Genomic DNA, 15,203 nt, shown 5'->3' with positions numbered 1-15,203 from the left:
TGATTTATCTCTGTGAGGATTTCATTGATTACCCTATATAAATTGTGTGTCTTATAGTATGCTCATTTCTTTTTCTTGGTTTTATTTTTCTCTATAATAGTTATTTACAGTGTACTTTAATTATTTATTGTGTACCTATTCCCATTAGAATAAAGGTTCCCCATGGGAAGAATTTTTATCTCTTGTTCACTGCTCTATTCTCAGCAATTCGAACAGTGTGTGGTATTTAGTAGTCACTTAATGTTTGCCAGATAATGAGTGAACTCTGCCTCTTCCAATCCATGTATTTCACACTGCACTAGATCTTCAAAAATTCTTCTGGGGAGGCTAAATGTAGAGTGGTGCTCTACCACTGCATGACCTGGCCTTTACATCTTGTGTTGTATGTTGCTGTGTCTCACTCTGTGCTGAGTTCCTTTTTAATTCTTTGATTTTCTAATCTCTTATTTCCCTTTTCCATCTGACTCGGGCTTTCCTGATCCACTCTGTCAAGGTAGGTGTTCTTACTTTGAGTCTCTTGGTTCTGTTACAGAAATTAGACTGCATTGAAAATTATTATTTTCTTGCTGTGTTTCTCCTTTCCCATATAGTTTGGTAATCCCTGTGTCAACATTACCTAGAACTAGACTCTGAATTGAATGGTAACTAAATGAATCAAAGACTAAAGCTTTTTTATGTTGCTCACAGTGCTAATTTTCATAGGGTATTTCTTGTATTGAGTTTTCATATTTATTTTTAATTATACTGAAATAGATTATTTAAATATTTTTTATACACACTTAATAATTATTCATGACATTTTGCATTTGAAAAATGTATTATTTTAATACATTATAATTATTGTTAACTTGCAAATAACTTGATGTTACTATCTCTAGTGAATATCATGGATTGAATTTATAGATTTATGGGATGACATAATGAAATTGTTCTCCCAAAATAATAGTAATCATAGCAATTGTGTGCTGCTGTTAATAGGAGAGGTGTGATTAATTTGTTATTTTGTGGATAATCTTTATGCAACATAAGATAAATATTTTTGATTTTCAGGGAAGTCTTAAAAGCAGTCAACAGATTTCACCTCAGGAATTCATCTATGAACTGAAAATGGGTTCTGAGGATGAGAGACTTGTGACATACTTGGAGTCCCTCCGGGTGTCTTTGACCAGCAATCCTGTGAGGTAAGTCATGTATCTCAACATTTTCAGGGCATGTTTTCAAATTAAATACAAATGAAATAATAATGATATCTGTTTTATACTTTTCTCATGATGCTTTCAAATAGATAGCTGGTATACCTCAACAGTTTCTCAAAGTCAAAGTTGAATACATAGTATTTATAAGCACAAAGAAATACTCTCAGTAGTACTTTCTGTATTAATTATTGAGTAATATATAGCTCATGGAATTAATTTGTTTTCATAGATTTTTTAAAATGTGAAGATTTTCTCTTAAGAGAACAGTTATAGTCAGAAGTTGTTAGTTTAGTGTGACTGAATTTCACCCTGAATTTTGGTATTGTATAACATACTTGCTGATTCTTGTTTGACACAGCCCCTCCCCCCAAAAAATCACTAATTAATTTTTTTCCTTTGTTTGAAATGGTGTCTTTGTAGATCCATAGTTTAGTATTGCTATATTTAGCAAATAAAAATGTAGGACACATGGTAAATTTGAATTTCAGACATACTAAAAGATTTATTTATGTGAATCCCAATTTAATTTGGGTGTCTTATATTTACTTTAGCAGTACTACATAGGTATTTCTACAACTTTTATACTTTTGGAGTGGGGCTAATTTTTGGTGTCTTTGAGAAATAATTGTTTAGAAAATTAAAAAAAATCCATTAAATTTTGATAAACTGGGCATATTTAAAATTGCCAGATTATTAACTGATAGAAGACAGATTTTTAAAAAAATGAAACATAGCATACCTGATGTGTATCATTCATGTTAACTTAAATGGCTGTAAGGAGAGATAGCAATCTGTATAGAGGCTGTATGCTAATGCTGAATTACTTTGGTGACTGATCCAGAGCATTCTTGAAAAATCTAAGCAGAAGTTGTTATGAAATGTTCAAGCAGTTAGATAATCTGAGCCTCAAGGGTCTGAGGCAGATCAATCACTGCATATGAATATGTGCTGTATTTTCATGAATACATAGTCTGAAGGCTTGAATGGCATGCTATAATTGAAGGTTAATGATGTAGAAAGTATATTCTAATAAGTACTTTTTTCGACATTTCCTATGTTTAGATATATTGTAAGAAAGGCCTTGACACAAGCATTTAAAACAAAAAGACCATCTCTGGGATTTAATTAATAGGAGTATGAAGAATAAACAATCTTTATTTTAGTCTTTACTTGTCCACATTTTATTACCTCCAAACTGATCTTCAGACTTTCAACTAATGGGCACGAAACTAGGACCTTCATATGTTTTAGTTACTTTTCTTTACCAGGCAGTGTTTAGCATGTAGTGATTGCTCAATGAAGCTTTAATTTTGATCTTCTTTAGTCTTAAGGTGGCTAGTGTTAGGAGCTGTGGTTGAATTAGAGAATTTAACAGGTATATTTGTAAGTGGCGTGTTTTTGTTTCCAGCTTAATCTATACCTATAAAATGAATTAATTCAAAAAATATTTATTGAACACCCACTGTTTTCCAAGTATCATGTTAGATCCGTGGGGCTTGAGTAAAAAAAAGAAAATCCAATCCCTGTTTCTATGGAATTTAAATGTAGAAAAGAGGAATTTTGGGATCAACTAGGGAGGCAGCTCTCTATTTCTGTTTATGTGTTAGCCATGGGGCACTGGAGATAGCACTGGAGATATAGTTTCTCCCTATAATTAGAAGTAGTGCCCCTCCCCTCACTACTATTACCATTCATTCTTCCCCTCTCCTTTTTGTGATGATATGATAACAAAAGAAAACAATATTGAAAGATTTCATGTATACATATTAAAATGGATTGGATTATTTATTGTGATTTTTATCTAATAACAACTAGTAAATTTTGCTGTATGTTCTTATTTTTAAAAATATGATATAAGCAAAATGTTGTGAAAATATTTCCCCAAGGATGGACAATACTAGAATATATTATTTGAAATTCACCAGGTTTTCTATGAGGTTCTTTAAAATAAAAAAATGGAAAATTGTATTGTTGGAGAATTTTTTTTCTGAAATTGTGCCCCTTAACATGTAGAGAAAAAAATTGGCAAGATACTTGAGTAGTTCTTCTAGTGTTTCAGTTAGAGAAATTAAAACTTGGAAGTTCTTGAAAATCCTGATGGTTACCATATGCCTGTTAATGGAAGTCAATATTTTGGGCTGTCTTTGAATTTGTTATTCCTTTCATTTTAATTTAAGTTTCATTATATATGTATTACTTATTAGTATATCATGTGGATTTATATCCTTTTGACTTAGTGTGAGTAGAATTATCTTTGACTAAGCTTCTGAGACTTTCTTCTTGATATTTTATATATTTACCAATATTAATGTGCCTAGCTGTTTACCCTCATTAAAATTGCTCCTTATACCTTTTCCTAAATATTAGGAATATCTGTTGTAAATATTATAGGAATAAGTTTTTTAAGCCTGTCTAATAATCTTTGTTTTTATTTGATAATTTCACCTTTTTGTAGCTATAGTAAAAAATATTGAAATTGATATCTGATATTTCATTTTGAATTTTCAGTTTGATTTTTTCAAGTTCATCTCCCCCAGTCTTCCTGTTTCTGCTCCTTCTCCTCTTCCTTCTTTCATTCCGATATTCTTACTTCCCTTCTGGCTTACCTTTTTTTGCATGCATTTTAAATTTAATTTCATTTTCTCTCATTTACTGATTTAGAAGACAAAAAGTCCTTTGTGATCTTATAATAGCAATGGGATTTAATATGCATATACTTAAAATGAATGAAATTAATCAATAATTCCTTCTCTTGAACCAAAGAATAGTTTCATATTGATCCTTCTTCTTTGATTAATATGCTGGTTTTAAGTAACATTTTAATTGTATTTTTTTATAAAGTGGAATATTATTGAGTTACACTACAAATTTGTATGTGTACAAAGTGTACACACAATCTCATCATTTTCTGATTTCTGTACTTTTCTTCACTGATTATTTATGCTTCAAGTGTATTATTACTATCTCTTAGGATCTGTTGCTTAAATTCTGTTCTTCATCTGAAATTATCTTTGTCATTACTTTTGAAGGCAAGCCTTCCCTGATTTATTACATTGAAGGTTTTTAGTTATCTTTTCTTAGCACGTTGAAGGTAAAATTTTTCTCATCTTTTCATTGCTGTTTATGAGAGCTTGGCCTTTTATCTAAAACTCTTTGCAGTTAATCTGTCCTCTTTCTCTGCCTTTTTAAATGATATTTTCTGTCTTTGGTGTTTTCAAGTTTCTTTTATGTGATAGATGGTATTTCTTATTTATCCTGCTAGACATTTTATTTTATTTTGCTTCTTGAATATGATTGGTGTCTTGTGCATATTCTGTGCTAACCAACAAGGGCACACAAATCAATGAAAGATAGTGAAACTCTGTTCCATGACAAAACAAGAAAGGAGATTTCAATCTTGAGCCCAATGGATGGGACATATGTGACGTGTAGTAGAATTCAAATAATATGAATTTTCTTCTGCGTTCCTTTCTTCTCTCCCACCACAGTCTCTGGAGACTTAGCTCCTCAAATGCTGAGGGAAGGCTGATGAAGGTCATGTTTGCTTGAGCAGGAAATGAGCTCTTGGCTTGTAGTGCGCTCTATTTTTTTCTCTCTTGCATGCTTTCCTTTGCCTTTCCCCCATAGGATTCTGATTGGTACCTGGAGAATTCTTGAATTTTAGACTTCTCTTTCACTTTTTCATCTTTTTAATTCTCTCTGGTGCATCCTGGGCATTTTTCTCAGGACTATTTTCCCATTTACTAAAGCTCTCTTCAGGTACGTGCAGTATCCTAGTGGCTCATGTGTTTTGGTTTCCTGATGTTCTTCCATGGGCTCTGTATGTGATCAGCCTGATTCATCTCATCTAATGTTAGACTGTGAAATAAATGGCTGCTTTTTAAAGAAAATATTTATTTTTTATTTGTAGTTGATCACAATACCTTTATTTTATTTATTTTTATGTGTTGCTGAGGATCAAACCCTGGGCTTCACACATGCTAGTCGAGCACTCTACTGCTGAGCCACAACCCCAGCCCCCAAATGGCTCCTTTTAAATATGTAATTTATTCAAAAAGTTAATTCCCAGAATATAAACTTTAAGGATTTTATTTTAAAATTCAGTAGATTTTGCAATCAGATCATTAATTTTTGTTTTGTCAGACTGGCTCTGTAATTTAGTGTAACTTTGGTGGATGGAGCTTTGAATGGGATACAAGTGTATGCTGGTTTTGCTCTACAGGTGTGTTAATTGCTTTGTACTCCCCTGTAAAACTGTTCATTTAAAGTTTTTTAGTGCGCTTGCTAAGGGTTGGTGAAAATAAATGCTTAAAATATGTAATTACATTCAGCAAAGGTGATACATTATTCTGACACAGGAATATAAATTGGATCTGGATACTATACCATATTAAAACTGACTTTCTAAATTTAAGTTATGAAATTTTGTTAGTTTTATGTGTTCAGTGATATATTCACACCTTTTACAAAGCAGAAAATTAACAAAAATATAGGAAAATTCAATAGTCCAATATAACAGAATATGTATTCTTGTAATTTCCCAAAGCACATGAATCAATCAATATAAACCATATTCCATGCCATAAAGTAAAGTTATCAAGTTTAAAAGAATTAAAATCATACTTGGTGTGTTCTTTGACCACAGAGACTCAAACTAGAAGACAGTAAGATAAAAGAAAATCTCCAATGCCTTGGAAAATAAGCACACTTCTAAAAAAAATCTATGGTCATGGAAGTTTGAAGAGAAATAAATAAATTCTGAACCTAGTGAAAATATAACCTGATAGCATTAAAAACACAGTAGAAATGAGGAATAGGCTTAAGTCAGTAATTGCTACTACCATCTAAGGAATCTTGGGTGGGGTTGCTGTGGTTGGAGAGCAAAATAAATGAAAAGCAAGCTTTAGAAAGGATTTACTAAAAATAAGAGCAGAGATTAATTAAATTGAAAATAGAAACAATGGAAGAAATCAATGTGACAGAGCTTGTAATTTGAAATGATTAATGAAATTAACAAATTTGTAATAACCTTGACGAAGGAGGAAAGTATAGACAAGATTTCAATGTCAAGTATTAAATGAAATACTAATCACAACAGACCCTGAATAAAAAAGAAATAATGTTTAGTGTTGTTATGGGTGTAGTGTCAGCGTGTACACCAAGGGTTCATGTATTGGTAGCTTGCTCCTCAGTGTGGTGACATTGCCGGGTGGTATGAAATCTTTACTAGGTGGACCAAGTGAAAGGTTGTTGGATCACTGGGCATCATCCTCTGAAGGGGATTAGGATGTTCTTGTAGGACCCAGTTAATTCCTGGAGAGTGATTTAATATAAAAGAATGAGCCTGGTCCTTCACTCTTCCTTTCTGTCTCATCCTATGATCTCTTTTTATTGTGCTGGATATGCTCCCACCATTGAGATGCTATTATCCTTTGGATCCTCAGCAGAGACCAAACACATGGGGCTACTTGATCTTGGACTTTTATCTTCTACCACCATGAGCTAAATAAAACTCTTTTCTTTATGTAGTATCCAGTCTCAGGTATTTTATGAGAGTAACAGAAAATGGAGTAGTATAACTGAACAACTGAACACACAAACTACAATTGAGATGAAATAGACCAGTTTTTGGAAAAGCATGAATTACAACAAGAACTCAAACCTTTGAGGGTCCATGACCATTAGGAAGTTAAATTCCTAATTTGAAAATCTCCAAAAAGATCTTCAGGTATAGATGATATTATTGGAGAATTCTACCACACAGTTAAAGAAGAATCAGTGCCAATTCTATGCATTCATTTCCAGCAGCGAGCAATTCACACTTATTTTATGAAGCTGGTGTTACCAGATCATTAAACTAGAAAAGACAGTGGCTCAGTAAAATAATGGAAGAAACCCAAAATTGGACAAATCCATCATAAATGTAGACATGAAAATTCCTATATAATATACTGTGTTGACAAGCCTAGAAAAATTATATAACAAAATTCAACACCTGTGGATAAAAACTCTTAGACTCATCTGTCACCATGTAAAACCAATTAATACTTAGCAGTACTAATGTTTGAGATACTTTAGTTCAGGATTGTTACGTTGATCAAAACAGAGAATGCACATCTTTTCAAATGCATATAACATAATAAGGCTCAATGAAGGCAGAGTATTATCAAGCTTAGCTAATGGTTTTGCTGTATCCTGAGCAATACACACAAAAGAAGACTACAACTGGATCTGCCAGGTGCTGCTGGGTGACGCTATGGGAGTCGAGATGCTAGTTATATCATTTTTCTCTTACATGGTAAGACATTTGGGGCCAGTGGATAAGATGATGTGAATGCAGGTAAACACAGGGTTTACTGGCCACGGCTGATTGCCTATAGGATACTCAGTCACATCAGTTTCTGCCAGGGCAGGCAGTATGCACCACCTTTGGTACTTAGTCCCAGATGAACTAGGACACACCTCTGGTTCTCATGGGTAACTATGAGTTGCTTTGACGTCCTGCTGGAGGGAATGCATGGTATCTTTGGAATCTTGGCATTCTACATTGCGACCTCTTAAATTCCCCAGCACCTGTGGATCTCAAGTCCCAAGATCCCTGTGCCTTGACCCAAGATTCTGGCACCCACTTACCTATATTCTAAAGATAATTGATGAGGCTAAGGATGAGTCTCTCACAGGAGTCTTTTAGCCCCAAACAACATATCTCAAACAATCTGAATCCACAGGAAACTTCTGCTTTTCCCCTGGCTCTGAGTCTTTCCAGAGACTATTGTTCTCTGGAAAAAGCATTGAAGCCATTGGACAAGATCCTAAGGAGAAGGGGTGCTGTGGGGTAGATGGAAGTTCGGTGTGGATCACTGCTTTCAGCATGCTTGTCCAGTTGTGGCATGTTATTCTGTACCCAATTGCTTTGCCTTGAATAGCACATGTATTCTGTTAATGTTCAGAACAGCAGGAAGATTCCCTGCCACCGGTCCAACCAGTGCCAAGGATTCCTTGCTCAAAATTGGCATAATCCATGATAAGCACTGAATTCAGAAAAGGAGGTAAAGTTTTCTTGCTACTGTGTTGCCAGCACATTCTGGGTATGATGGGGAGGCTAGAGATCTGGTTTCTTACAGAAAAGTGAATGATATACATCAATGAAAATGAGGGCCAAAAGGTGATGAAATGAATTAAGATTGTCTTTCATTGGATTCCAGGCTTCAGTTTCTAATACTTAGTGCTGAAGGGGTTTTAAACATGACTACAAAACTCTTTTATATGCCTCCCATCAAGGTGTGAGGTTTATGTCTCCTGCCTAGAAACCTGCATAGACTGGTAACTACTTCAATAATAAAATATGATGGAAGTGATACTATGTGACCATGAAGGCTGAGTCATAACAGGCAATGTCGCTTCTGCCTTGCCCTTGCACTGGAACCGTTGCACTGGAGCCACAAGCTGCCAAGTTCTATGTTCAACTATACTGAGACTGCCACACTTGGGGGGAAACACAGCTGCGTGGAGAGGACTCATCTATGCACTCTGGTTGACAGTCCTGCTGAGCTCAGTGTGTAAGACATCTCAACCCAGGTGCCAGACATGTGAATGAGACTCCTAATGATTCTAGTTCCCAGCTATCAGTGTCCCTCAAGTCTTTGAGTCTTCCTAGATGAAATACCAGAGAACATGAAGTAGAGGCAAGCCATGCACCCTGTATTCTGTCCTAATTTCTGACCCAACAGAAACCATAACCATAATTCAGTTGATATTTTTCACTACTAAGTTTTGAGGCAGTTTGTTTTTCAACAATAGTGTCCAAAACAGATTTTCATAATAGTGAAAGCCCCTCCCAATCCCTTACTGAAAAAACTAATATCCTTGAGGAAAAAACATATCAGTTTATTCCAGTTTATGCCAAATTTTTTTAAAAAAGGATTAATGATTACTTTATAACATAAAGGGGCAGATTTTATGCAGAACGCATTTGCAGTTTGGTTCTCTGCACAAAAAATCACATGCGAAGCAATGTGTATTCACATATTTTTTTCTATCATGAGAAAAACAGTGTTCTATGTACATTATTAAGATAGGTTTAATGAGTGGAAGTTTTTTGACACAGATGTTTCACTATATGAAAATAAGGTATTTATATGCTATTAGAGGGGATGGATCCCACTTTCCAGCAAAAGCAATCCTCCCCATGGATGCCTCTTTCCCCCCCTACTCCCACAAGAACCAGTTCTGGGTTCCCTTCTCTCAGGGGTAATCTCTGTCTCTCTCTCATCTATTAAATAAAATTCACTTTTTCTCTTGCCTAGCTTTTCTTGGGTGTTTAATCTTGAACACCAGGGGAATGAGGACCGGATCCTGAAATTAAAGACTGGTATCACAACCATACATCTAACTATTCATCCTTCCTTCCAGCCATCCATGCCTCTAACTACTCATTTATCTGTCCATTCATCTATTTGTTCATCCATCCACCCACCTACCCACCCACCAATCAGTGAAAAATCATTGACCAACATTAAGTGAAAACCTCCTAGGTGTTATGTTCTTTACTAGGCACCAGACATACAAAATTAAATTAGATAGATACAGTTCCTGTTCTCACTTAAGATAGTTCAGAGGCGAGGAGAAATGCTTATAGCATAGAAGTATGATTGGTGGTTGTGGTCTTTGTTTTTTTTGGGGGGGGGGTCTTGTTTTTTGATTTTTGGCTTGCTGTTCTCATTATTTATTTATTTTTAGGTAGCATCCTTAGTTGGTGTTCCTGCTTAGGATGCATGGTAAGAGTAGTAAGACTAGTGTAGGTCCTCTGGGGCCCCGTTCCTGCCATGAGAAGGCCTTCACAGACCATTATAAGTCTTGAGGGATATTGGGCATGAGGGATTTGGTCAGGTAAAATCAGCCCACCATGTCTTCACTGAAGCAGAGGTGGAGGTGAAAGTCCTGCAAAAAGGAAAGAGGAACTCAGTGGCCTGCTGTGAAATACATGAGTTGATGACCTTGAACCACCCAAATGTTATCCAGCTCTTTCAGGTCATTAAAACCCTTGAAAATGTGGAGCATACAGGTAAGGGACCACTGAATCACCACATCCCACCTAGGGATATGCAGGAGGAAGAGGTACGGAGATTGTTCATGCAGATCACATCTGGCATGTGTTACTGCTACAAGATGTGCATCTTGCATTGAGATCTGAAGGCTGGGAACATTGTATTGGGTGTCAGAGGCAAGAACAAACTCATCGACTTTGACTTAAGTACCAGGTTCAAGTCTGGAAAACATCTGAACAAGTTCTGGGGTACTCTTCCATACCTTGCACTGAAAGTTGTCTGGAAGCAAGTACGTGAGGACTCCCCAGTGGACAGCTGGAACCTGGGTGTCATTCTGTATTTTATGTTGACAGGGAGGTGCCCTTTTAGGGTATCCACCATTATGGAGCTGAGGAGATAGATCTTGTACCTCAAGTTGGAATTTCCAAAGCATATATTTGTGGAAGCACAAAGACTCATCAAGTAAATCCTTAGAGGACAGCATCGCAAGGCTCTCAGTAGAGCAAATATTTGAGGAGTCATAGCTGAATCAGGGTGAGGAGTATTTATCCTTTATGATGTGCCCCTTCCCCCACAGTATTGACAATTAATCCTCTTTGACATGGGTTACGACCCTTACAATATGTGGGTGTCTCTATACAAGAGAAAGTTCCATGATGCGATGGCTACGTACCTCATAGTCCAGTACCAGATAAGCCAGGGAGCAGGCTACATGTTATGGATGAATCCTGTAGGTTGGAGGGTTGTACCTCACCCATGGCCCATGGATCCTTCCAATCTCCCTGTCCTCTCAAAGAGGACTGCAAGTAAGCCTGCCCTTCATATGATCCCCTTGCCCTGAGGATGCCAAATAGGGCAGAAGAGCATCAGAAGAGCCAGTGTGCCTGCCATTAGTCTCCTCTTCCTGCATCAGAAGACCCCAACTCTTAGCCTTGCCTCACAGTATGGCTCTGTATCTGATGTGCCCCAACCCCACATTATGTTACTGCTGGGCAATTTTTTCCCAAGATGACAACAGAGTACATTCCCATGGCAACAGGAAGGGCTGGAAGTGGGTGAGGCAAAGAATCACTGCCTTCTTTGGACAACTATTCTGTTGCTTGCCGTGTATGAGTGAAAATGTTGCTACAATGCAAGGAGAGCAGAACCCAGCTCAGTTTAGAAACAGGGAGGTTTCTGTATATATTTCTTAATAAATTTGTTTCTCTCAAATTATATAATCAAATTATTGATATTCCAAAGGTTACAACAAAAGAAAAAGGTGGATTCAACAGGTAGGGGCGTGTGTGTGTGTGTGTGTGTGTGTTCCCCTGGTCTGTCTTTGTCTCTTGATTCTAACTTGTAAATAAAGAAAATATTATTCAAGTTTTGGAAAAAAAAAAAAAAGGGAGGATGCTCAGGGAGAGGGCAGGATCCCATCAACCATTCTTTCCTTGACCTGGGCTTCTGTGCCTCCTTCTGTTTTAGTGTGATAGACTCGCTCACCTTGAGCCCTCACCTTTAGATGGGAACTTACTTGCCTTGAGTGAGTGTAGAGTACTCACTAGCTTTGACTTAGTGTGTATGGGCACTTGATTCAGTGTGAATGGATACCCATTATCTGGTGGACTTTGCCAGAAGGAATTCATTTCCCAGTCTTCAGGTCCCTCCTTGAAATGTGTGGAGACCGTGGTTGTCAACTGTTGGAGAAATCACATCTGAGAGTGCATGCATTGGAGGCCCCAGAGTGTTCTATGGCATCTCTGTAATATCATGTGCAGGGAAGGGAGAGGTGGGTCTTGGGCAGGGGGTGGGCGGGTTGTCTGTAGCAGTGACTGGGTACTTCACTACCTGCCATGCAGCCTCCCCACCTGAAGCCACCTCATGGTCGCTGCTAAAGGTAGTAGAGAAGGAAGCACATGGGGTTTTGGGAGTGGAGATGTCAAGCAGTCTTCTGGATGCTATTTACATAAAAGCAAAGTATACAGTGTGGAATTGCTCTTAACTTTGGGTTCGCTGACACTGAATTATATTACATGAAGTATACACAATGCGTAGAAAGGTTAGCCAGGATGGGAAGCTACAGGCATCTTCATCCCTGATATCTCCACAGGGGTGGGCCCCCAGAACTGCTCTGACAGCTTCTTCCTGCTCTTCCTTTTAGTAGTCAGAATTAGATACCTTAACAAAAATTTTGTGTCACATGTGTCATTTTAACAGTTTGTCATTTTTTGGTAGGACCCCAATTATGAAATTATTAGATACATAGAAGTTTTTTTATAGAGAAAATTCTTGAATAATTTTCTGAAGAAAAAAAATCTCAAGAATGATGAAATTCCCCTAAGGCAAAGCCAGTTCCCAGCTTGAAGCAGGGGCACACTGTATATGGTCAGACATTTTTTGATCCAACTGTCCCCTAGGGAATGGATTGCCTAATTGCTTCCTGAAAGGTTACAGAGTACAGGAGATTCTTGGAAACAGGAGAGGCAGAATGAGGATCATGGAGAATTGTGCCTCAGGATGAAACCCAGGCCCAGGTGGACAACTCCATGCCCACATTGGGACAGTAACATAGATAGATGTGCAGAAATTCTGGAGCATGGTAGGGAGGCAATGTAGAAGAGGAATGTCTTTTGTGCATTTTGTGTGGCTTGATCTCAGAAACTGGAATTTTCCTCTAGGCCTGTTCTTAGGCTGGAATTTTCCTCTAGGCCTGCTCTTAGGCTGGCACTTGTCAGTCAGGTGTTCTCTCTGTGAATATCCTAGAACAGATGTTGGTCTCCCCTTTGTGGGCTTTGTAACTCCCCTCTCTAGGTAAGAAGGAAATGCTCTTTCACTTACTAAATTATTTAAATATGTGGTGCCAAGGCCCTCCATACTGGGGCCCTTTCATCAAATAGTACCCAAACCATCGGTACCATCCCTCCAGATAATGCTCAGTTTTCCACAGAGGGCACCAAATGCCTGTCCTCCCTGAGGCTTCCTTTGGTCCACAACTTCCTGTGGCCTCTTCTTGCCTGCTGGCCATAAATGCAGTTAGTTGGGGATGTATATTTGAGTCAGTGCAAGTCCCCAACTCACAGGAGGCCATGGGCAGCATCCAGTCATCCAGATGTGACATTTGTCTTCATATCCCCTGAATAGGAGCACACCTTTGTTGCACAGGGAGAGCTAAATAAACCTGTTGTCTTTGTAAAATATAAGGCCTTAGGTATTTCATGAGAGTAATAGAAAATGGAGTATACAACTGAACAACTTTAAACACAACAAACAACAGTTTAGATAGAATATATCAATTTGTGAAAAAGCATGAACTACCACAGAAACACAAACAGTTACAGGGTCCAATGACAGTTAAGCAAATGAAGTTCCTAATTTGAAAATCTCAAACAATGATCTTTAGGTACAGACAATGCCATTTTACCGATGTCCCATATGGTGAGTAACACACAGGAACATCTAGGGTTGACACCTTTACGAAAAACTAGAAGGTAGACTTGGAGCATTATCTTGATGATGACATCACGATCTTGGACATATATTTTCCAAAAGTATGAGAGAATGTATGGGTTGTTTTAAAGAATTGTCTTTGTGGTACTTTTTTATGGCTGCCTTAAGAAAGTCATATACATGGGGACTTATTAGAGCCCAACCAAGGTGGTATAGCCAATATTATATTTGATGGTAAAAGACTGAATGATTTTCCTTTGAGATTGTGAACAAGATACGGATGCTTACTCTCAATACCTTTATTCACCAGTGCTGGAAGTTCTAGCCAGGGCCTTAAGGCAAGAACAGAAAATATAAAGCCTATACATCACAAAGGAAGAAAGCATTCCTTTTTTGAATATGACATGATTTTACACAGAGAATTTTTTAAAAGTTTCCTAGAATTCTTAGAACTTATTAATAAGTTTAACAGGATTTCAGGATTCAAAATAAATATTCATAAATCAATTTTATGTCTTTATACTAGCAATGAACTTGTAGAAAATTAAGCTGAAAACACTAGCATTTACAGTAGCTTAAAACCATAACTGTTGATTCTAAGAATTTATGGCATGGGCCTTTAATACTGAAAAGTGTGAAATAACGGTGAAGGAAATTGAAGAAAATCCAAATATATAAAGAGACATTCCATGTATATGAATTATGAGATTCAATATCATTTGTTTGTTCATTTGGGTTGTAGGCAGAACCCAGTTCCTTATACTTGTTGGAATGAGGGTCCTACTTCCTTTGTAGCTCTTTGCTGAGGGACATTCTCATTTTCAGAGTATACCAAGAATTTTGGGGTTTTGTTCCCCTTTACTTCATTTTCAGAATCAGTAGGGCAGGATGAGTCTCTTTTATTTTGACTTTTCCATTTCATTTTCCTTATCCAGTTTAGTTTTAGTTTTTAAGAGTCATGTGATTAGATTGAACTACTTGGGTAATTGGGATGGCCCTACGCTGAGACTCCTATTGGGAAGTGCTACTTGGTTGTAGAAGTTTTCCTTATGGTAAGTAAGAAAGAGAAGAGTTTGATATCTCCTGTTATAGAATTTTAAGAGGCAGATTTTTAACCTGTCCTGCTGGGTCATGCCTGTAATCTCAATTTGAAGATCTTCTGATTAGCAACATTTCCTGCTTTGCTATGTGAAGCAATATATTTATAGGTTCTGGGGTTAGGTTGTACACATCTTTTGGTGGGCAGGGCAATTACCCTACCTACCATGCATGCCTAGCCCTTTGATGGCTTCCTGTTGCCTGTGGCATCATATATAAGGTTTTCAAGATTACACCCTTTCCTCCTTGCTTGGTTTTATTTCTGATTTAGCTACCTGTGGTGGTCATCACAGCCATATCTTTTATGGCTAGTATCTCTGTATATATTCTCTCCTTAGAAACCTGTCTCCTTTCTATGACTTAACTTTCAAGAATTAGGTCAGACATCAGTGGCTTTGAAGTCAGGAGAGAGAGAAAGAGAGAGAGGGGGGGG

The 15,203-nt window shown here is 37.2% G+C and overlaps 1 protein-coding gene across 3 annotated transcripts in view; it reads left to right on the top strand.

Annotated features, from left to right (window-relative positions):
* Diaph3 (diaphanous related formin 3) overlaps window positions 1–15,203 on the top strand; it is a 475,858-nt gene that overhangs the window by 120,013 nt on the left and 340,642 nt on the right. For all 3 annotated transcript variants that reach the window (XM_048791762.1, XM_048791763.1, XM_015486017.2), the window contains one exon: window positions 1,051–1,181. In XM_048791762.1, coding sequence (XP_048647719.1) covers window positions 1,051–1,181 — 131 coding nt within the window. The remainder of the gene's footprint in view (window positions 1–1,050; window positions 1,182–15,203) is intronic.

Source organism: Marmota marmota, unplaced genomic scaffold (genome assembly GCF_001458135.2).
Source record: "Marmota marmota marmota unplaced genomic scaffold, marMar, whole genome shotgun sequence".
NCBI classification, from domain to species: domain Eukaryota; kingdom Metazoa; phylum Chordata; class Mammalia; order Rodentia; family Sciuridae; genus Marmota; species Marmota marmota.
This window is presented reverse-complemented; position numbering and strand designations above follow the sequence as displayed.